At 40.6% G+C, this 24,780-nt stretch overlaps 2 protein-coding genes across 4 annotated transcripts in view; one reads left to right on the forward strand and one right to left on the reverse strand.

The window, feature by feature from the left end:
* Window positions 1-24,780, reverse strand: part of LOC107680187 (gastrula zinc finger protein XlCGF57.1-like) — a 964,523-nt gene that overhangs the window by 250,368 nt on the left and 689,375 nt on the right. The gene's annotated exons all lie outside the window — the stretch shown is intronic.
* LOC107680203 (gastrula zinc finger protein XlCGF49.1-like) lies at window positions 5,037-19,064 on the forward strand. Of its 3 annotated transcripts, none has more exons than XM_016476007.1 (3): window positions 5,037-5,141; window positions 5,611-5,856; window positions 17,946-19,064. In XM_016476007.1, exons 2-3 carry the CDS (start codon window positions 5,697-5,699, stop codon window positions 18,572-18,574), a joined length of 789 nt encoding a protein of 262 aa, XP_016331493.1. In that variant the 5' UTR covers window positions 5,037-5,141; window positions 5,611-5,696; the 3' UTR covers window positions 18,575-19,064. The 3 variants fall into 3 exon arrangements, with proteins under 3 accessions (XP_016331493.1, XP_016331494.1, XP_016331492.1); XM_016476008.1 differs by having other exon boundaries at window positions 5,615-5,856; XM_016476006.1 differs by lacking the exon at window positions 5,037-5,141 and having other exon boundaries at window positions 5,550-5,856.

Genomic DNA, 24,780 nt, shown 5'->3' on the forward strand with positions numbered 1-24,780 from the left:
AGAAACGTCCCATTCCTCTCTTGGAAGAATCCACTGAACAGATGGGAAGAAGGCTGTGTAGACCGCAAACTTGCATATAGTCCAGGTAAGTGATCTGAGGTGAGAATAAGGGGTAAGTCTAATTTGTTTTGAGAATAGACGAGACCAGACGATGTGTGAGTGCTTGGTGCTGGCTTATAAAGGCCCACTGATGAAGCCAATGGCAGACAGGTGCGGTGATTGTGGACTGTGAGCAGGTGTGAATCAGGGAGGATTCTGGGAAATGTAGTGCACTGAGGTGACTGGTCTTGTGACAGGCATGATGACAAAAGCTGGTGAACTTGTGACAACTAGCATGTAGCTACTTCTAGGTGTTGTATAGCTAAGGTTGAATACTGTTAGAGATGCGATAGATAGATCACAAAAACAGAAAACAGTTGTGGATCATCCAGGTCACTTAGAAAGTTCACTTACTTTTTCCACAGCACTGTGATTGTGAAATAGGATGTGTTCAATAAAGACATGAATGATTATGATTGTGTTTGTTTGTGTGACTTAGATCAGAAAAAAATTCTAACCAATTAATGCCGAAAACCAGCCAGTTCCAATAGGTTTACATATTTTTTCTTGACACTGTACATTGCTACTCAAAAAGAACACTGAAAAATGCTGAAGACGAATGAATACTGAGCCCATCCAATTTTAAGTCTTTTTCTATTATGTTAGAAATTTGAATTGAAATTACAGTCCAAATGACTGTAAATAACTGGGTTTAGTTTTTTTGTATGTGTAGTGGAGAGGTGTGAAAAAATGAGACTGACCTGGTGATTCAAGAACAAATGTCTTAATTTTTATGACATATTTACACTAAATAGCATTATTATATAACATTTCATTTTTTTATTGCTCAGTCATTCTGCGTCTGTAAATTCCATAATTGCATATTAATAATAGAAGTTACACGCTAATAATAAATTAAGAGTAAAACTTTAAAGGGGTCATCGGATGCAAAATTCACTTTACATGTTATTTGAACATAAATGTGTGTTGGAAGTGTGTGTACACTAGGGATGTGCGGGTCTAGTCGACTAAACGGTACAGCTCCTACTAGTCGACACCGAAAACAATAGTTGATTACACGACAGAAAAAAAAAAACATAATTATCATTCAAATTACCATCATTTTATGTTACCATCAAATTACCATTGTTACATTTAAAACATTTTAAATAACAAGTTAAAATAAAACATTTGAAAAATAATACATTATTTTTAGAAGTGTATCTGGGCGTAAACTACATTTTTACCTCAGCCCTCACATGAGTTTTCTTCGTGTCAGTTGTGGCGAGCTCAAAAGTAACCACGCGAAAGATGAGCAAGGTGTGGGATTATTTGAATTAGAAGGAAACTGAAAAGTTTTTGTGTAAACTGTGTAATGTCAAATTGGCTTATAATAACTCTACTGGTGCGATGCGTAATCATATTCAATACAGGCATGTAGGCGTTAGCTTAGAGGCTGGCCAAAGCCAGCAAATGTCAATCACATCATTCACTACAACCCGTCGGTGCTGCGATCCCATCCGCGCCATCTATTCTTCTAACGAATACCCACTTCGGTGGTGGTGCGGGATGTCCAGGCGCTTTCTGAAACTCTTATCGTGCGTCCTGGGAAAATGGCACGTATGGTCACCCTAATGTTATATGAAGATGAAGAATTTTGACTTGTGTTTTAATATGTTGGCTAATGTTATATGAAGATGAAGAATTCTGTCAGGCTATTGATTGATTTTCCATTGTTCTGCATTTCCCCAGCTGATTTTAATAAATAAGCATTGGCTGACGTTGAGTGTGTGCTCTTCTTTTTTTTTCTTTTTAAAGACTGCCTAAAATTAAATGATAATAACGTGAGGCAAGCGTACGGCATAATTTGACAGTGTGATTCATAGATTAAGTGTATCAAATGTAGGCTATTATATAGGCTACACGCACGCACAAAGTTTTTTTTTTTCTTACCATCGTTTGGGGGTTTCTTGCTTTTAGACTAGTCGACTAGTCAGATACAAAACTTCTGTTTAAACGACCGTTAAATTAGTCATCGCACACATCCCTAGTGTACACATCCACCCTATAATGATAAAAATCCACCCAGTGATTTTTTTAAAATCTCTTTTAAAACCCCTAGACTGTTCGGAGATTCCTGGCAGAATGACGTAGTTCTGCACAGGCCCCTCCCATGATAGTTGATTGACAATTTCAGAGTGAGCTGTGAGCTGTCCGCCATTGTGTTGACTCCGGTGCAGGGGAAGACAAGAATGTCTCCGATTAAGCAATTGAGGTGTTCTGTTGTTGGATGTGATAATGAACATAGCAGTCGTCATTTACTCCAGACATCTGAGCCACTGAAGACACAGAGGATTAACGTTGCTTTAGTTTTTGAAGGGAATGCGCCGATCCCCGATCTGCCTAAATGCGTTTATGTTCGTGCGAATCATTTGTGATCCAGCTTCATCTACAGAAGTGAGCATAAGGGTTTTTAATTAATCTTTTAAAATCGCCATTCCTAATAATGTGCTAGTTTAAAAGCTAAAGTTTACAGTCTGTTCGTCACCCCTCGGAAGAGAGGGGCGGGGTTAGCAGAGCTCATTAGCATTTAAAGCGACATTGCAGTTAAAAGAGCTGATTTTGACAGGGTAAAAAGGGTGTTTTTTACACTACCATTGAGAGATTTTAACTAAAGTATGTTATAGACTTTTCATTAAGACCCTAAAAAATCATTTCAACATGTGGAAAGTGGGCATCCGATGACCCCTTTAAAAAGTAAAAAAAATACAAAATAATAATGAAAGTGACGTGACGTGGCCGAGTATGGTGACCCATACTCGGAATTAGTGCTTTGCCTTTACCCCATCCAAAGTGCACACACACACACAGCAGTGAACACACAAAACTGTGAACACACACCCAGAGCAGTGGGCAGCCATTTATGCTGCGGTGCCCAGGAAGCAGTTGGGGGTTCGGTGCTTTGCTCAAGGGCACCTCAGTCGTGGTATTGAAGGTGGGAGAGAGCGCTGTACATTCACTCCCCTCACCTACAATCCCTGCCGGTACGAGACTCAAACTCACAACCTTTGGGTTACAAGTCCAACTCTCTAACCATTAGGCCACGACTTCCCCAAGTCACTTATTTGTCTTATAGTAAGTAGTACTGTAAAATAAAGTTTTAATCACTATAATTCCCATAGATTATCAGTAAAATAACGTCAAACCCAGTGAAGAGAGGGGCGGGGTCAGCAGAGCTCATTAGCATTTAAAGCAACACGGACTAGAACGGCGTGCTGAAAAGAGAGCTGATTTTGACAGGGTAAAAAGGGTGTTTTTTACACTACCATTGAGAGATTTTAACTAAAGTATGTTATAGACTTTTCATTAAGACCCTAAAAAATCATTTCAACATGTGGAAAGTGGGCATCCGATGACCCCTTTAAAAAGTAAAAAAAATACAAAATAATAATGAAAGTGACGTGACGTGGCCGAGTATGGTGACCCATACTCGGAATTAGTGCTTTGCATTTACCCCATCCAAAGTGCACACACACACACACAGCAGTGAACACACAAAACTGTGAACACACACCCGGAGCAGTGGGCAGCCATTTATGCTGCGGTGACCAGGAAGCAGTTGGGGGTTCATTAGGCCACGACTTCCCCAAGTCACTTATTTGTCTTATAGTAAGTAGTACTGTAAAATAAAGTTTTAATCACTATAATTCCCATAGATTATCAGTAAAATAACGTCAAACCTACTGAGGATATTTAAAATAAAAATAACATTTAATGATAACCTAACAGAAGACAGACTTATTTATAATTCAGTGTAATTTCATCTGTGCCATCCATTTTTAGTATTCTTCAATTTAAATGCTTGATTCGTGTTTTTAAGGGGAGCATATTTACGAAATCAGCTAGAAAGACAAGGACATCTTACACCTGTGAAAAGCTAATAATTTTGTTCTTCACCTTGCTCTCTGCATCCTGCATTTAAAGGGTTATTTCACCCAAAAATGAAAATTAGCCCATAAATTACTCACCCTCAAGGCATCCTAGGTGTATATGACTTTCTTCTTTCAGACGAATCCAGTCGGAGTTATATAAAAAATTTTCTTTGATCTTCCAAGCAGTTTAATGGCAGTCAGCGGGTGTTGCAGTTCATCAGTCCAAAAGAAGTTAAATAAAGTGCATGCATCCATAATAAAAAGTGCCTCACATGGCTCCGGGGGTGAACAAAGTCCTCCTGTAGAGAATCGATGCATTTTTGTAAGAAAAATAACCATATTTAATTCATATATATATATATATACAGTGGTGTGAAAAAGAGTTGGCCCCCTTCCTGATTTCTTATTTTTTTGCATGTTTGTCACACTTTAATGTTTCAGATCATCAAACCAGGAAGGGGGCCAACACTTTTTCACACCACTGTATGCTACTTAATGATTGTTGCATGTTTTTATATGTGTTGCTCTAATAAAGGTTACATTTGGTTGACAAACATTTTATATTTAGTGATAAACTAATACTTTTCAGTGGTTCATTCTAAAAATGCATCAAACTACTATATTTATACACTTCTTCTGAACCCTGGTATAAATAGTTTTGCCTTTCAGACAGAATCTCACACAGCTTCCGAACCCTGGTATAAATAGTTTTGCCTTTCAGACAGAATCTCACACAGGCTTATATCTTTCATTGGTAGTTATTTTCAGAACATCACTGGACAAAATATTTAAATATGTACTTTCCCACATGTAAAACTTTTTATTTTTTTCCGTTTTCTGTCTTTTTTTTTAATGCACTAACTAGGACTTTTATTTTGTTCTGATGGTATGACGTAATACGGCCGCGCCGCGCTGTAATTCGACTGAATGAAGGTTTTTGTCTCTTTAGCCATTTAAAGCAAAGTGTTTAAATCGATTCAACCCGTTACGGTGCGGAATACGCCAAAAATTCCAAAGAAGAAGATACAACCCGTTGGAGCAATTTCATAGGTTTTTAATAAGCCATGTAAAATTAATTATTATTTTAATGTAATACTGCAGTGCTTCATCTAACATTCATGAGCGCTATTTGTGCGATTAAAGCGCATCCACACATCAGTAACAGAAAAGGTGAGACTCAGTTGACCATAAAGACGAATTGATGAGCAAGTGATGGAGAAACGGAGCTTTTAGAAACTCGGAGTCAATTGAATCAATTGCTTCGCGAACCGATTCAGTGATTCGGTCCGCATAACGATTCAGTGATTCGGTCCGCACAATGTAAACACAACCAAAACATAAACATGTGATGATAACTCTTACAAACCTGTATTTAACTAGTGCACTAACAAAAATCTGATATAATACATGCTATCTACAAATACCAACTATATAAATCATAAATACCTAAATATGAACTTTGTGATAGTTTAATTGCTTGTGCTAGTTTTTTTAAATAATACATGAATCCGGCTAATCAGCTCATTTAAGGCCATTAACTATCACTTTGACTTTGACCAGTGTGCTGATTACTGAACTAACGAGCTGATTAAGCCAGCATGTATTTTTCTCTCTGGTAATTTTTCTCATCTTGAACAAGACAGAGTGTCCAAACACATAGAAAAAAGCTCCTACTGAAGCAACTGAGATCCAGGTGACACTACTATATAATACACTATTATAAAGATGTCGCTTATTAAAGAGGAGAGTGAAGACATGATGACTGAAGTCAAACATGAAGATACTGAGGAACAAACAAAGATGGCGTTCATTAAGGAGGAGTTCGAAGACGTGAAGATTGAAGAAGTATTCAGTCTGAAACGAGAAGATACTGAGGAACAAACAGGTTGGTTTTCATTCTCAAAGATGAACTCAAGTCATTTGATCCTTAATAAAATGTCCAGCTCTACAGAAATGAATGACATGTCACACATTAAATTAGAAAACATAATACAGAAGTAGCCTAAACAAAACGATTATTTAGTTTAACATTGAAAAAAACTTTATAAAATACGTTTTCCTTTTGAGAAAGAAATGCAATGAATACGGTTGGGAATCGAAAATCGATTCCAATTCCAGAATCGTCCGCCTATCGATTCCTGTGTGGCCTTTTTTTTTTTTTTTTTTTTTTTTTTGAGGGCTGGCTACACTTGTGATCAGAAGCCAAAAAAAAGCTAAGTATAATATCTGTGATAAGCTAAACATGTTGCAAGGGAGGTGTCACCACCAACATGACAAAGCGCTTTAATTTAATAGATCGTTAAAGATCGCGAACACGATTCAAACACCAATGTGATTCTATTCCTAAATTACATTCGTCTGTTTCATTCCTTAACCTTTCACGTGTGCGATCCATAGACTGTAAAAAAACATGGACGTAGTGTCCGTGACGTCACTCGTAGGTTTCTGAAGAGCATTTTTTGGCGCTTTTCCACTGCATGGTACGGCATGGTACGGCTCGGTACGGTTCACTTTTGGGGGGTACCAAAACGTGACATGTAAACTCTGCTGATCACGGATTGGCCGGAGAGAATCGTCACTACCTGCGTCACTGAACTTGCAACACAAACACAACAGAACCGCTAGATTTAAATCAGCACAGCCAGCGAAGGATCGAACGCAACTGTTTTGAACGAGCGCACCTTTTTTAACAACCAAAAAGTTTTGTTGTCTGTTGCGGAAGAACAGGCGTTCCTCTCAATGATAGCAGAGGAGCGGATCCAGCGAGAGCTTGATGGGGCGACGCGGAATGAAAAAGTTTTTCAGGAGTCGTGGTAGTAGAGGTGGCGCAACTATAACGACATGTGAATAATCCCTCCCACTCTAAAGCGGTACTAAACTGTAGTGGAAACGCAAACCGTGCCGAGCTGAGTCGTACAACGCAGTGGAAAAGCGCCATTTGAAGCCTAAAGTTGGCGGAGCCGACCGCCGCCATCTTGGCAGCGTGTCACCGCGTGTCCCTACCGGATAATCGAAAATGGGCAAAAAGGCGGGACGTGGGTGAAGCTGAGGCGCTAGTTGCTGAAACTCGACAGCAGTGCTGCAGTGCAAAGACAACACTCCATAACTTCGTTTTTTATCGAAAATGAGTTATTGTTGATAATTTTGGGACATTCAAGACCTCCTTTATCATGTGTATAAGTATCTTGTAGAAAAGCCCAGGAGAAACCAAGGCTGAACACAGTATAACATCAGTTACCGCTCTTTGACTTTGTTTTGGAACAGTTAAATTAAGTTACGGTGCTCTGCATTTGTTTAGCCGTTTGTCAATATTACTGTGCCAGCTTGGGAGTTATACGGTATTCTGCCTTTGTTTTACTGTCCATTAAAGTCTGCCGCGTTTAAATTACGGTGTAACTTTCATGTAGCCTATCTGTCGGCACTTCTTTAGACAAACAAATTAGATTGTGATCTAACAAACTGCTCCATATAACAAAGCACTTGACTAGATAACTTGGCACAAGTCGTTCTTATAGGTTAGTCTATTTTCATTCAATTCGATGTCAAAACAATAGGATAAGTATGTCTTGCATCCTTTAATGTTAGCGAACATTGCAAATAAATTGGTTGCAAAACGGTATCCACTCACGTTTAGATGTTTGTCTGGTTGTTACGGTCAGAAAAAAAAAAGGGAATCACATTACTATTATGTTATATAATCAGATTTTATACAGATGTTGCTATAATGTTTCTGTAAATGATGATGATCAGCACCCAAATATTGTATATAATGTGGAAGTTACTGTCTTTTGCCTTGGTGTGACATTTCGCTTTTTGCAGAGTACAATAACTTCAAAATAGCAGTAAAAATCAAGTTTGAGATCTATTTCATTAAAACATCTAATTGCCAGATTTCCATTGTCCTACCCATAATTAATTTTTCTGGACAAATGCAAATTTTTAAAGCCATTTTTTCTCAGTTTCACTCTAGCGAGTTATGGTCTTTTGCCTTTTGTGGAGCAGAGCGGCAATCCACCTGTCACTCAAGTGGCCACGCCCTTAATTATGCAGAACTTTAAGGCTTAATATAATTTTAAACGGATGAGTTATAAAAAAAAATCCACCCCCCTCACAGTTGTCATGAAGGACAAAATTAGCTATATAGACCAAAACCACTTTTTGTACCAGACTGTAAACGTTTTTTTCTGCTGTAAAGTTGGGCATTTTAACATGGGGAGTCTATGGGACTGACTCCCTTTTTCAGCCAGCCTCTAGCGGCCAGTTGATGAATTACAGTTTAAGTCACTTCCGTGTTGGTTGCACGAGAGAGAGCAGGAGGTTGTCGCTTGGTTCGTCCGTGCAGTGTACGATCACATCAGTGTGATTTGAACATTTAAATTTGCGTTCGCACTGCCACTGACCTGAAGAGAGCAGCTGTCATGTATATGAATGAAACCGCTTCACAGTCTTTTCAACCACACAGTATCATTATTTCTGTGTTACTAATATTCAAATTACAGGAGTACTGGGATAAAAGTTTATAGTTCAGATAGAAACTCTGATGTGTACGGTAGCAATTAAAATAAGAGTAAATCTCCTTTTGAAAGTAATTTGACACTTCAAATGAAGATTTATCGATTACATTGTTACTCCAGTAGGTGGCAAAAACGGGCTGTTAAAATGTATTTGTCTTTGAATCATACAAGAGATTTTTTTCAAAAACGCTGATTCATTTAGTAATGAAACAAGTACATATTGAGTGAATCATTGAAGCATTCATTCATAAATTACATGTGGTTTTGTTAAGTTGTCTATTGTTTTTTCTTCAGAATCATGAGAACCACAACTTACATTGGGAAAAAAAAGGAGAAAAAAAACCCCGAAATTTATCCAGATTCATGCAGTTCTACTTTGCATACACGTAGCTCTTAAAGAGTCCAGTTTTTATGTAGCCTGTTGATTTTTGTTCATGGTATTCAGCAGCAATTAAATGGCTTGAAAAAAGAGACACAAGATAAATGTTTGATATCATTTTTTAAATCACATTGGAATCGAAACTGGGAATCGAAAAGAATCTGAATCGATAAGCAGAATCGAAATTGGAATTGATAAAATTCAAACGATACCCAACCCTAGCTATGAATGCTGTTTTTATCACCTTTTTGTATGATGCACATGGAAGCTAACAATATTCAGTATTCAAGGTTCTTCATGAAAACAGTTATTCGGCTAAGAAGACACAATTTTTCTAATATTTTAGATATAAATGATAGATTTGTTTTTAATTAACCAGCTCTTTTGAGTTAAACATTAAACTTAAAGGGATAGTTCAAAAATTAAAACTACCCCAAAATGAAAACTACCCCATGATTTACTCACCCTCAAGCCATCCTAGTTGTATATGACTTTCTTCTTTCAGACGAATCCAATCGGAGTTAAATTATAACGCTTGGAAGAGCCAGAACTTTTTTAATGACATTGAATGGGTGATATTCAATAGTCCAAACTAAGTCAAATAAAGTGCATCCATCCATAATAAAAAAAAAAAAAGTGCCTCCCACGGCTGCAGGGGGTGAAAAAAGGCCTCCTGTAGCGAATCGATGTGTTGTTGTAAGAAAGTATGCATATTTAAAACGTTATAAACACTTTTCTCTCACTTCCGGTAACTGTCGTACACGCAATCACAATTGAATGCAGTTCCGGCAGATGATGTAGGACGTATGCATCGTGCATGCGCCGGTGAGAGGTGACGAACGCGGAAGCACAAAGGAGAGCGCAAAACAAAACACCAGTCATGAATTAGAAGTACAAAACAAGGATTTGTAAAGAAAAATGTCAGAGGATTTTGATATAAGCCAAGAGGAGACTGGTTTACCATTGCTGTAAACAAAACTTGGGTCTCGCAAGACTAGCATATTCTCACAGGAGCTTGTGCTACGCCTACATCCTACGTCATCCGCTGGAACGCCACTTTACCGTGAACACTCATATGACAGTTAGCGGAAGCTAGAGATTACAGTTTATAAAGTTTTATATATGGATAGTTTTATAACAAAACCTCATCAATTCGCCTCATCGCTTTATTAACCTCCCGGAGCCGTGTGAGGCACTTCTTATGATGGATGGATGCGCTTTATTGGACTTCTATTGGACTATTGAATCTCACCACCCATTCACTGCCATTATAAAGCTTGGAAGAGCCAGGACATTTTTAATATAACTCCGATTGTATTTATCCGAAAGAAGAAAGTCATATACACCTAGGATGCCTTGAGGATGAGTAAATCATGGGCTAATTTTCATTGTTGGGTGAACTAACCCTTTAATCCTGCTCCGCTGAATTTCAGACAATTACTGCCCATTCCCACAATGTGTGCATTTCACTTCCACCCACTCCCATAATGTAAAGAATTTACTCAAATGTTAGGGCTAAAATAAACTTTTAGGGGTGCTTTTCCCAAAAGCATTGTTAGCCGACTATAGTTGCAAGTTACCAACATAGTTACATTAGTTATAGTAATGATTTGGCGTTTCCCAAAACCATACACCCAAATTAACATTCTTTCATTCTGTGTTTATATATATATATATGTATATGTATGTATGTGTGTGTGTGTGTGCATACATATGTGTGTGTGTGTATACATGTGTGACCCTGGACCACAAAACCAGTCTTAAGTGTCAATTTTTCGAAATTGAGATTTATACATCATCTGAAAGCTGAATAAATAAACTTTGTTAGGATAGGACAATATTTGGCTGAGATACAACTATTTGAATATTTGGAATCTGAGGGTGCAAAAAAAAAAATCTAAATATTGAGAAAATCGCCTTTAAAGTTGTCCAAATAAAGTCCTTAGCAATGCGTATTACTAATCAAAACTGAAGTTTTGATATATTTACGGTAGGACATTTACAAAATATCTTCATGGAACATGATCTTTACTTAATATCCTAATGATTTTTGGCATAAAAGAAAAATCTATCATTTTGACCCATACTATGTATTTTGGCTAATGCTACAAATATACCCGTGCAACTTAAGACTGGTTTTGTGGTCCAGGATCACATATATATGTGTGTGTGTGTGTGTGTGTGTATATGACAACATGATTAAAAAATGGATGGTTTCCTATTGTTTATGTAAATTAACTATAATAATTTAACATTAATTGCAATTTTGACTTGATTAAATAGCAGATTACTTCCCGAAAATAGTTTTGACAAGCTAGTTAGTTTCTACAACGATGCATTGCACTACAGTGGTTAAGCAGCAAGTTAGGTCCTTGTACAGGAAATGCACCCCAGAATAACAGACATAAAACATTTCACTCAATTAAATTGACCATAAGATCTTTGTGTTTGTGTCAAGCTAAATATATAGTAAAGCACTATAACATGACGGACAAACTTTTTAAAATGCATTTGTCACAACTTACAATTCACAAGCTGCAATTCTTTTAATTTTTTTTTTCAGTAACAATTGAGAAATTTGTCCAAATGTCAGACCTGCCTTATTTTGGGTTTATATAATAACAACCTGCTTTAATCTTCTCGACTTCATTCATTTGTTTACTCCATCCTTCTTGTTAAATCCCGGGACCTGTAAAGGTAAATCCGCCTGCTCCCATGAGTTCCCTTCCGAGGGAATTTCGAACTGCGTCCTCTATAGGTTGCTTTGGGGAACGCCTTCAGCGTGACCGGTGTCTGAAGCATACATCTAAACACGACAATGGCATTGGCCGGTGACAGCCTATGACGTCATTAGCCAGCGCGACCACAGTATAAAAGGGCGCCGGGAGAACACGTCATCCTCTTCTTCGTCTTCACTGACCATTTGTTGATTTTTGCTCTGATACCTGCAGTTTCACACAGCTCACGTGTTGTGTGTATGGTGAAGAGCAAGCACGTTCAGCTCTCGAGGGAGTTGGATGCGCTCTGCATTCATTGCTTAATTCTTGTGAGGGATAAGCATGAATTGGAACGCGCTCGACTCACGAGGAGATGGCTTGTGCTCATCGTGATGCATTCGCGGGTCTACTGAGGGGGAGGTGAGTACTTCACCATTTACCTGAGTTTGTAGGTAGCATTTGCATGATAGCGACGCATTAGCGGCAGTGGTTTCCATTCTCACTTGATTTCCGAGGTAATCTAGCGCGTGGGCAGAGCGTGTTTGGCTCCTACGGGAGCTGAATACATGCTGCGCGTTGCGGTTGTGGTGAGAATTGTCTGCCCATTGCCCGCGATTCGCGGTTGATGGGCAGAACATGGAAAGTTTGGAAAAATGTTTCACTATCAGTAATTTCCTTGTTTATATAGGAATTGTATAATGTGGATATCTGTCTGCAGTTGTCGGACAGATGATTTATATCATGTCCTTATCAGAAAACCACGTTATACTGCACTCCACCTTTACTTTCATTCAGGGTTGTATGTGTTAAAGTGTTGGCTTGCGAGCCTCCTTGATGCTTGGCCCTGAACTGAGCTGATGCTCCTGTACCCACAGTAGGTTGTGGTAGAGTATCATGCTCTCTGGGGTCCCCTGAAGCCACCATCCCACGGACGGTCCAGACCCAAGTGTGAGTATGATCCATTTCATCTCTCTATTGCTAGTTTTATGTGGACTCACTAACTAGCTTTTCTCTGCAGCATTACCTGGTCCTGTCTTTGTATCTCTGACTTTGTTACAGGGTTAAGACCTCTGCGAGCACCTCCCCTGCAGAAGTCAGAGCCCCTCACTGTCGACCGATTGTGGTGATGGTCTCACCCATCGGTACTGGATGATAGCCCTATATCTTCGGCCTCATGCTTGCTGGATCATGTAACCAAGTCGCTAGGCTTCTGCGGGAGCCTCCTTGGTCATCAGGTCCTCAGTATAGCGCTGCAACCTCAGAACTCGCGGGTCCTCCATTCAGATTGAGCATTTTCGGAGTGTAATGCTTCGTATGTGCTCCCTGACGTCCTGGCTGGGTGTTTGCTGCGAGAAGCTGCCCTGGCCAGGATGCGCTACTCATGTCTCGCCCCGAGGGGCCTCCTGAGATTTGAGTTGTCCACTCAACCATCATGCACATTCTCTGAGCTAGAGCTCCTTTTGCTGAGGCATCGAGTGGCTTCACTCTTTAACTCCACTCTGCAGTTTCGATAGATGGTTCGGCCCACTTGGACCTCCCTGTCACACTGCCCTTACGGTTGAACCAGTGAATCGCTCCTCTGTGGAGTGGGTTTGAGTATACTGCTTTCCCTGAGGTACGAGTGAGATGTGTTTCTCCGGAAACCCTTCATAAATGCTTTGGCTCTGGTAGCGGTAGCTCTTTATGCATGTATGGGTTGTCGGGTCCCGCTGTACTACAGGCTCTTTCGGGTCTGGTTAAACGGGACCCGCTCTCTTTCGAAATAGTCTAATTCTCTCTATGTTTGGCTGTAACCGCTGACGATCTCTCATCTCTCAGCACTGCCTTCTGGTGGAGCTAGGAATGCTTCCCTTACTGCGAGGGTTAGCTATGAGCCCCACGCCTCAGCTCGAGAGCTGAGAGAGCTGCTCCTGAGAACTCCATATGCAACCATACCGAATTGTTAGGCCCGACCCTGTCACCTCCTTGGCCGGTTGTCTCTATGGTGTGACCCTGTTCCTCCCTGTTGGAATGTGTGATCCCTTTCTAAGCTGGATCCCATTTCTAATGTCCCATTTGTGGTAAATCTGCTCCCCGGACATGGCAGTGCTCCCGTCACTGAGGAAGGGTCTTTTAGGAGCTTGCCATCGTGATGTGCTCCCTATCCCCTGGCTGGGTGTTTGCTTCGAGAAGCTGCCCTGGCCAGGGTGCGCTACTCATCTCTCACCCTGAGGGGTCTCCTGGGATTTTAGTTTTTCCTTTAAAGGGGGGGTACAATGCTGTTTCATGCATTGAGTTGTTTACACTGTTAAAGAGGTGGATTCTCATGCTAAGCATGGACAAAGTTTCAAAAAACAATTTGGATGTATGCTGGAGTATTTCTGTGCCAAAAATCTTACTTCCGGATTCGTACAAGTTTCAAAGAGTTTTTTTTCGATTGTGGCTCTTCATGACGTAAACGAGGGTGGAACTCCTTATATGGGCATTTCTTCCGGAAGAACGTGCCTGCGCACGCATCGACCGGAGTGAGAGCGAGATTGCGCCCATCAACGCGCTTCATTCGGCTGCACTGCTGCACGGGACATGCTCAGGAAGAATGTCTCCAAAGAAGTGAGTTTTTGGTTTTAAGGGAAAGATAACTTTGTTCAGCTTCCTAAAGGACCCAGCGTTATGTAAACAGTGGATGCAGTTTTTTTTTTCGGGGGAGCAACGGAGTTTCACAAGTGTGTTTGTTGAGGAACATTTTATAAACAAGGCCCAATTCGACGCTGTATTTGCACATCGTTTGATTTGATCATTGGATGGAGCGGTCCCAGCTATAAAAGATCCCGGTCATGATTCAGAACTGCGCACGGTAAGTGAAATGGCATCAAATGTCTGTGTTTTGTTGGCAATCGGGCAAGTGCTGGTCAATCTTTAGCTCCGCCCACGGCGCGCCTCCATAAAAGAAAGATACAGCTTTACGATTCTCTCCGGAAACAGCCGACCTCCTGGAGGTGCGCCGTGGGCGGAGCTAAAGATTGACGAGCACTTGTGCCGATTGCCAACAAAACACAGACATTGGTGTGTTCAACCTTCATGGTTGAACCAGTTATCGCCCCTCCGCGGAGTGGGCTTGAGCACACTGCGTTCCCTGGGGTACGAGTGAGTTGTATTTCTGCGGAAACCCTTCCTAATGCTTCAGCTTTAAGGAGCTGTAGCTCTGTGTGCATGAATGGTTTTTGGGTCCCGCTGTTTCTTCTGATCCGATCGGGTCTGGTTATACGGGACCCACACTCTCTATCAAGATTGAGAGCATGAGATTGCGTCCAACTGCACCAGTTGACCATCTCTTACTGGGCCCTGCTGGGATTACCCCTTCTAATCTAGCTCCGCCTTCTGGTCGAGCTGAGAAGTGCTCGCCTCTCTGTGAGGGTTAGCTATGAGTCGCTCCCAATGTGCTATCTAATCTATTTCTGATGTCCCATTTGCGATCTATCTGCCTCTCGGACATGGTTGTGCTCCCCTCACGGCGGGAGGGTCCTTTTGAGCTCGCCAGTCCTGGGCAGACTGTGTGGGTCCTCCTCTCTACTTGAGAGCTAGGTACTCTTCCACTGGGCTATTGATCGCTTCGGTCAAACTGGGTTCCTCTCTCTCCTCGCTAGGGGTTTAACCCTCCGCTCTTTGAGCTCCATGGCCGTGATATCAGGTAGTTGGGCCGCTTGCTGCCTCTATTTGGGTCAAGCCTGGCCGTGCTCCCCTCACCTCAGAGGGTTGTCTTTGAGCTTGCCGCTCCCAATTGAGCATCTGAGGCCTCCTCTCATCAAGTCCTCCACTCTTTTTATCTCCATTGAGCAGCAGCCTCAGGTTGTTAGGCCTCTCTCTGCCTCCCTGTTAAACTGCTCTCCTTGTTGGTTGAGGCTAGCAGTGCTCCCCTCATCCTAGGGCAGGGGTCTCCAACACGTCGCTCGAGAGCTACCAGTAGCTCGTGGTCTGATTGGAGGTAGCTCGCGAAGACATACTTATTTTAAGTATCCCGTTTCATATTTTAATTATTTTAAGTAAATACTGCTTAGTTGTAATCAAAGTTAGTAAGGGTCTCACGCAGGCGCAACACGCATAGTTTTGTTTTGTGTGAAAACATGACTGAAGACAGACTGCTGAGGGAAATTTTATGAAAGAATGTATGATTGAATTATTTGTATGAATGCATAATAGGAAACCGACTGTCTTCAGAAAAGTTTCAATGGCATTTGCTTTCCATCTTCCCTCTGTGTAATGCATAATAAAGCAGTGTTTAGAAGCGCAGCGCAGCTTTGTTTACAGAGGTTACAGTGGAGGCTCAGATCATAAGCGCCACCTGCTTTTAAACTGGATTTACAAATTTATTCAGTCTGTCTGCCATATTTTTGTTCAGACCAATGTGAAGATCGGACCAAATTATTGTTGTAAATCTTAAACGGTCAATGGAAAATAGGCTACCTTAAAAAATGGTCAAAACTTTATTTGAACATATAGTACATGTCAGTAGATAACATGTTATGAATATTTTTTGTTAGTTTAAAATCCGGCCATCATTTTTTTATGTTTTTATTTCACTGTTTATGCAAACAAAAAGTGCTTAGTGCTGCTAATTTTATTTGTTGGCTTTTGTCATAAAACTTAAATGTAAGATGATTTCAGTGTGTGTATCGGTACTTTTTAAATATTTCCAGCACATTTTAACAATGTCTCGTATAACAGTTTGGATTGATATATTATTTAAGAGATTTAAGTATTGTATCAAATTGGTAGCTCTTAGCCGCTTTAATTTGTAAAAAGTAGCTCCCAAATGAAATAAGGTTTGAGACCCCTGCCGTAGGGTGTTTCTTATGAGCATGCCACTCCCAGATTGAGCGTCTGAGTCCCCCTTCTATTTTTGAAGTTGGGCCTCCTCTCTTTTGAGCTCTGGATGACAGTCATGCCAGGTTGCTGGGCCATCTTCTGCCTCCCTGGCGGGTTGCTTGCTGGTGAGGGTTTTCTTGCGAGCACGCTGCTCCCTTCTGGGCATCTGTGAGCAGATGCTCCGGAGTCTGTTCTGTGACTGCTATGGTTGACTTGGCGATACTCCACTCACATAGAGGGTTTTTCTGTGAGATACGCCTTTTCAGTCCACATGCGCGCTGAGCACGCGGTCTCCCGCTGAATTAATTGTCACTCCCTGACCGTGCCACAGTCACGTAGGGTTCCTAGGCCTGTCTAAGTGACAGTTTCGGTTACCCCTCAAGTAACAGTGTTTTTAAAAACCATGCTATGGTAAGTGCACACGCTGAGCTTCTGTGCACTTTCCAAAAATCCACATTGTGGTAAGTGTGCATGCTAAGCATTCTGTACACTTTCTAAAATCCTGTATGGTAAGGGTTACACGCTGTCAGCCTCGTTCCCTTTCTCTGAGCTGGTTCAGGCCCCGGTTTTCACCTTGGGCTCCACTCAACTTATGTATCCCTGCTGATACATTTCTGAGCAGGGTGTTGCTACCAAAGATCTGTCGTCAGTTCTTTGAGCAAGCTCATTCAGATCTGGTGGTAGCCCCCTGGGTGACAGGCCAGGGTCTGGTTGGTTTGTAGACACCTGGCCATATCCCCTTGAAGGAATCTCTTTCTTCCGATTCCAAGCCTTGAGCTCTGCCCTAGGCTCGGGCTTCCCAGCCCAGCCCAGCCCTTAACAGGTAAGTTGTTAAGGGTATGCAGCTCAGGCCCTTGGCCGAAGGGGATAATGTCACTGACAGCCGTCAAGGCGTCCTAGGAGCAACTCCCATGGCTGTGGTAGAGTTGGTACTTAGTGCTCGCCGTGGTTTCTGGCAGGCACTCCCCTCAGCATGGCGGCGTGGGTATACCGTTCCTCAAAGCAACCTCTAGAGGACGCAGTTCGAAGTTCCCACGGAAGGGAACGTCTCAGGTTATGTATTTAATTAACCATGGTTCCCTGAGAAGGGAACGAGACACTGTGTCCTCTAGTTCCCTTGCCATACTTCGGACGTAAGCTTCAGACGAAGAAGTGGATGACGTGTTCTCCCGGCGCCCTTTTATACTGTGGTCAGAACCATGGCTACATACGTAACCTGAGACGATTTGTTTCAAGACCCACAGGATCCCAGTCACAAAGCAGTCCCCTAATGTGTTTTTGTTTTGTTTTATGAGAGGCTTGATAACTGCCAGCTTGAAAGAATTTGGGACGTGTCCTAAAGAAAACAAAGAGCTAACAATATTGACATAAGGTTCTAAGATTACAGGTTACAGTAACTTTGTGGGTATAGGATCTAGCATACACGTGGTTGTGTTTGATGCTTTACGTGTGTAAATGTTTTTTTGTTTGTTGCTATGTGACCTTAAACCAGGGTGAAATTGCATGTTTCTTTCCACTTTAGACCTGATGCCACTGAAAGAGGAGAGTCAAGATCTCAATGATATGGAAGAAGAATATCAATATGAGAAACCTCATCAGTTCATGACTGCAGAAAAAGATTTTAGCGACTCAAAGATTGAAAAGACGTCCTCAAAAACCAAAGGAACTAGAAACATTAAAGGTCACATGAATGTTCAAACTGGAGAGAGCCCTTTCACTTGCCAACAGTGTGGAAGAAGATTCAGTCACAAAAAAACCCTTAACAGGCACATGAAAATTCACACCGGAGTGAAGCCTTTCACCTGCCAACCGTGTGGAAGATGTTTCAGTGACGAACAAACCCTTAACAGGCACATGAAAATTCACACCGGAGTTAAGCTTTTCACCTGCCAACAGTGTGGAAGAAGTTTCAGTCACAAAAAAACTCTTAACAGGCACATGAAAATTCACACCGGAGTGAAGCCTTTCGCCTGCCAACAGTGTGAAAAGAGTTTCTCTGACAGAAGAAACCTTGATGCCCACATGAGTGTTCACACTGGAGAGAGACCTTTGACCTGCTCTCAGTGTGGAAAGAGTTTTATACAGAAAAAACACCTTAATGTCCACATGAGTATTCACACTGGACAGTGCCTGGACACCTGCAAACTGTAGAAGGAGTTTCTCACAAAAAGGTCATCTTAAGACTCACGAGAACTCGCACTGGAGAAAAGCTGTTCACATGCGATCAGTGTGGAAAGAGTTTTACTCACAAAAAACCTTACTGTCCACATGCAATATCATACTGTCAGATTTAAAGAAAACCTTAACTTTTACATTAGGATTCACACAAGAGTGAACGATTTTATATGTCATCAGAGTGAAAGGAGTTGCAAAGACAGCAAATGCCTTAAGAATCATGTAAAAACTCACGCTGGAGAGAAGCCTTTCATGTGCGATCACTGTGGAAAGACTTGCGCAAACAAAGCAAATCTTGAGAATCACATAAGAGTTCACACTGGAGAGAAGCCTTACAAGTGTCTTCAGTGTGAGAAGACTTTCATGTATCATTCAGGCCTGAAACATCATTTACAGACTTACGCACACCGCAAGCTTGAGCTTCACGTCAGCGTCACTGCAGCTGCAGACTCCTGAGAGTATTCACAATGGAAGAGTTTGTACAGCGTCACAGCAGTGGCTCCAAAGCTGCATACTTCTTTACAGACAGCTATACATTTGTTTTTTAGAAGTTGATATCCAAAAATAAGCCATATGCATTCATTCTGGAGGACATCAGTTCAGTTGTAATCAGTGTAACTTTTTTTTTCTTTTGCCATCACACTTCACAGATGCATATGAAAAGACATAAATTGTGTTCTTTGTGAAATAGTAAAGCAACAGAAAATGTATACGTGTGTGTAAAATTAAGGCTCTGTTCACACCACAGCTGAATGTGGGCTACATTTGATTGTCCACTTTCACGACCACTTCTTTTATTTGCATCCTTCACTTCTTTATGCTTCAGCTAATTTTTTGTTACAAATAAAACGACAAATTTATAATGAACTCTCCACTGTTTTATTTGATTTCAATTATTAGGTAAACATGTTGTCATTCTGGTCTTCAATATGGAAGATGAACCATGGAACATTGCTGAATAAATAATTATATAAATTGAAGGAAGTTTGTCTTCTAACCAATATGAAGGATTTGTGAGATTTCATTAAAGGGGTCATATGATGCTGCTAAAAAGAACATTAGTTTGTGTATTTGGTGTAATGAAATGTTTATGCAGTTTAAGGTTAAAAAAACACATTATTTTCCACATACTGTACATTATTGTTTCTCCTCTATGCCCCGCCTTTCTGAAACGCGTCGATTTTTACAAAGCTCATTGGTCTGAAAAAGCGAGGTGTGCTCTGATTGGCCAGCTATCCAGTGCGTTGTGATTGGCCGAATTCCTCAAGCGTGTGATGGAAATGTTACGTCCCTTACCATATTGTGATGCCTGCGGCAACCACATGTGACGACCCCGGGCTCTGCTTCGTCCACGGTGAAGGCCGATCTGGCGATCCACAGCGCGAAGTTGAAGTATTTCCTCAGCGACCAGCATGGATCAGGATCCTTAGATCCTCACGTGCAAATTGTGTGTTGTTTTTATTTTTATGTTTTTCCTTATTCATTTATAATAATTTATTCACATAATCATTTTAGAATCATTAGTCATTCATATGATTTATTATTTGATTATTATTATCATTTATCATTATATTATTTAAGTATTTTTATTGTTTATTCATTTATTATATTTCTGTATATTATATTTCTTATTAATTTTTCCTTATGCATTTTCATTGTTGTTCAATCTCATGCTTGTGGGGTTTCATTAACTGTTTTGTCTGTATGAATAAGAGATAGATAAGAGGGAATGTTTATGGAAACCCAAGGTTTATGGGATGTTGCTGTGAAGTAGTTTTGGTGTAACAGTACATGTTGAATTTGTGCTGGTCAGACGAAGTTTGAACATTGAGACATAAGCAACTAAGATTGTTCAATAAACTCTGTTATTTTTTAAAAAGCGTCTGCTAAATGACTAAATAAATAAAATAAATAAAAAATTTGTGCTGGTCAGATGAAGTTTGAACATTGCGACATATGCAACTAAGATTGTTCAATAAACTGTTACTTTTTACCATCATCACTTCGTCTCCTGCTTCTGCTCTTCTCTGGCTTTCCTCTGTCAACTTCTTGACTGACAGAAGACTGTTAAACACCCGTTTTGGGTATTTTTCCGGGTACCAGACAAGACTTGCTGTTGACAGGGTTTGGGTATTAACAGCGCTGCTGACTAGTTGTTTTGTTACTGGACAAACTGATATTCTCTGACGGGATCTGGCGTCCGGGGCTGGATCCTAAATATTATCTGGTGTGGAGACCCGATCTTGTAGAGCCGCTTACTGTATTGTCAACACAAGGAAGACACAGTTGTAATAAAAGCGGTTTTACGAACAAAAAGATAGATGAGTAACTAAAAGCTACTAAATGAATGGATAAAGCGACTGATGAGTTGGATGTTCATATGGCAGTTACATGTTCTCTTATGGAAAGATAAACCTTAAAGACTCTGGATTTACAAACGTTTCGTAAACAACAGATTTGATAGTTAAACATGTATGCTAATGAATTTGAGTCATTTGTAAACGGTCACAATTAGCATAATCCCTGCCTATGAATTACAACTACGTAAATTACGTGTCCAGGAATTAACCGATTACTTCAAACAGCTGATTCATCCAGGAATGAAGCATTTGACTGTGCTAAAGGATAAGTCCAAATGTCCTGATAATTTACTCACCCCCATGTCATCCAAGATGTTCATGTCTTTCTTTCTTTAGTTGCAAAGAAATTAATTTTTTTGAGGAAAACATTCCATTAATTTTCTCCATATAGTGGACTTCAATGATGGCCAACGATTTCAAGGTAAAACATGCAGTTTCAATGCAGCTTCTAAGGGTTCTACACGATCTCAGCCTAGGAATAATGGTCTTATCTAGCGAAACAATTGGTCATTTTCTGAAAAAAAAAAATCAAGCGTAGGGTCAGTTCTGGCAGGTCACGTTAGTCAAGCTTGCATCAGCTGACTCCACGTCTACCTATAGGGATGCGACACCTATCACAGCACTCATATATTTATATATATATATAAGGTCGTTCAGTATTATCAGCAGCTTTCGCGTTGCTCAATAGCTAATTACCCACCTCCATCCCCGACGACTCCTCTTGTCAGTCAGGATTCAGCCTTCTGATTCTCCTTTGAATCAGACAAATTTTTTAAATGTTACATTCAATTATTGAAACTTAATGATATCTGCAATTTATTTATATTGGTTCTGTTCTGTTTACCCCGGGGGGTTATCGCTGCTCTTGCCCAGAACAGAACCATACCACCAATCCAAACTGTATGCTAATTGTCAGTCATCTTTGACGATAGTGGTCCTGACAGAAATAATATTTATCCACTTTTTAACCACAAATGCTCAGCTTGCTCTAGCTCTGCGATGCGTGTCTTCACACATTACGTAATCTTGGTGGAAAGGTCATGGCCGGTTAGTTCTTCGTCTTTGTACTTTGGTTAAAAACTCCATCTCATTTTCTCCTCTAACTTGAAAATCATCCGGCATTGTTGTTTTACCTTTATTGTAAAGGGCATTTGACTTTTTCACATGTTCGCTTTGTAAACACTGGGTCAGTACTTCTGCCTGACTTTTCCAATATCACCTAATAAAGACGAGCATGCGCATTACAGAGCTAATGCTAGCCGAGCATTTGTGGTTAAAAAGTGTATTAATAAATTTTTTTAAAGAAAATGACAGATTGTTTCGCTAGATACAGTAAGACTCTTATTCCTCGGCTGAAATCGTGTAGAACCCTTCCTAAATGTTCCTGGAATGTTCTGGAAGGCGCTGCGTAATATTGCGCCTGCTGCACCCATGGTACGGCAGCAAAGTTCCTTGATTATTACGCCGGAATGAGATTATAGTTATATCGGCCTAGAAAATCGCAACTTTTCATTTTCCGTCGGTCTTAGTACACGATGTAACTACAGATGAGTCAAGTTTTAAACAGGAAAAATATAGAAACTTTGTTTTTTTTGAGCGAGATGCTAATGGTCTAATCAGATTCAATGATCTATGCTAAGCTACAGCTAAAAGTGCTACCGCCAGACCCGGAGATCGGCTGAATGGATTCCAAAACGGTAAAACTCAACTGTTTAAAACTCTAGGGTAGTTGGAAAATGAACCTATTTTCAAAAATAGTGGAGTGTTTCTTTAATAATAGCAGTTACACGCTAATAATAAATTAAGTGTAAAACTTAAACGGGTCATTGGATGCAAAATTCACTTTACATGTTGTTTGAACATAAATGTGTGTTGGAAGTGTGTGTGCACATCCACCCAATAATGATAAAAATCCACCCAGTGTTTTTTTTTTGTTTTAAATCCCTATTTTAAAATCCCCTTTCTCAAATCAAGCTGTTTTGAGATTCCTGTCAGAATGACGTATCTGCACAGGCCGCTCCCACGATAGTTGATTGACAAGTCCGTCTTACCTTAGACCCGCCCAAAGTGAGCTGTCCGCCATTGTGTCGACTCCAGTGCAGGGGAAGACAAGAATGTCTCAGATTAAGCAATTGAGGTGTTTTGTTGTTGGATGTAATAGTGAACACAGCAGTCGTCATTTACTCCCGACATCTGAGCCGCTGAAGACGCAGAGGATTAACGTTACTTTCATTTTTGAAGGGAATGCGCCCCCGATTTAAATAAATGCGTTTGTTCGTGCGAATCATTCGTGATCCAGCTTCATCAACAGAAGAAGTGAGTATAAAGGTTTTTTATGAATCATGAATCGTTACCTTTCCTAATATTGTGCTAGTTAGCATGTTTCACGGCTAAAGTTTACAGTCTGCTCGTTGCTCGTCGGAAGAGAGGGGCGGGGTTAGCAGAGCTCATTAGAATTTAAAGCGACATGCAAGGAAACGGCTTGCTGTTAAAAGAGCTGATTTTGACAGGGTAAAAAGGGTGTTTTTCACACTACCATGGAGAAAAGTATGTTATAGACTTTTCATTAAGACCCTAAAGAATCATATCAACTTGTGGAAAATGGATCAACTTGTGCATTCGATGACCCCTTTAAAAAGTAAAACAAAAATAAACAATGACTTGTTAATAAACAAAATAAACAAGTGTCTTATAGTAAGTAGTACTGTAAAATAATGTTTTAATCAATATAATTCCCATAGATTATTTACATTTAGTCATTTAGCAGACGCTTTTATCCAAAGCGACTTACAAATGAGGACAATGGAGGCAATCAAAGGCTGCATTTACACTGCAAGTCTTAATGCACAGATCCGATCTTTTCACAATATCCGATTTTTTGGCCCGCCTGTTTGGAGGCAATCATTTACACTGCAAGTCTTAATGCACAGATCCGATCTTTTCACAATATCCGATTTTTTGGATTTTTTGGCTACATTCACTTTAGACATGCCTCGTATCCGATATCTGTGTTTACACTAATCTCCCGCCTAAAATAATTTCACTGGCTTTCACGACAATGAGCGCAACGACTGACCCTCGAATTCTGGATGGACTTTTGCTTATTCATCTTTTCCAAAGTCGGCAAAAGTATACCCGACAGCAAATAAATAAACAAAGAAAGCGAAAGCAGCTTTTTAATGCGGCCATCATAAAGACGGCGTTAATGCTTTCTAGATCGGTGTCACGACTACTGTGGGAAAGACCAAGGAGGCAGGAGTGGTGGAACCAAGTCAACTCCTTTGACGAGAAGGAATGGGTACAAAATTTTCGCGTAAACAAGACTAGCTTTGAGTTTCTATGCGAGCGCTTACATGCGCGTCTCTGTCATAAAGACACCCCATTAAGAAAAGTGATCCCAGTGCACAAACGTGTCACCCTTGCCTTATGGTGGCTTGCCACTGGGGCCGGCTATCGCACATTGGCGCACCTGTTCGGAGTGAGCTGTTCGTCGGTGTGTCACATTGTTCGCGATTTTTGCCTCGCAGTAAAACGCGAGCTGCTCCACGAGTATGTTAAGTTACCACGGGGAGAGGAACTTCAGAATGTGATCAGGGGGTTCTACACTACCTGGGGTTTCCCTCAATGTGCTGGAGCAATTGATGGGAGTCACATTCCCATCATTGCCCCGTCACACAACCCCACTGATTACTTCAATCAGAAAGGTTGGCATTCGGTTCTGTTGCAGGCGGTTGTAGACGACAGAATGTGGTATATAAAACTTCCCTACTCTGTTTTTGCCTACCCCACTGATATACACAAGGCAGACATTAACTGTAAAAT

This window comes from Sinocyclocheilus anshuiensis, unplaced genomic scaffold (genome assembly GCF_001515605.1).
Source record: "Sinocyclocheilus anshuiensis isolate Anshui unplaced genomic scaffold, SAMN03320099.WGS_v1.1 scaffold492, whole genome shotgun sequence".
NCBI classification, from domain to species: domain Eukaryota; kingdom Metazoa; phylum Chordata; class Actinopteri; order Cypriniformes; family Cyprinidae; genus Sinocyclocheilus; species Sinocyclocheilus anshuiensis.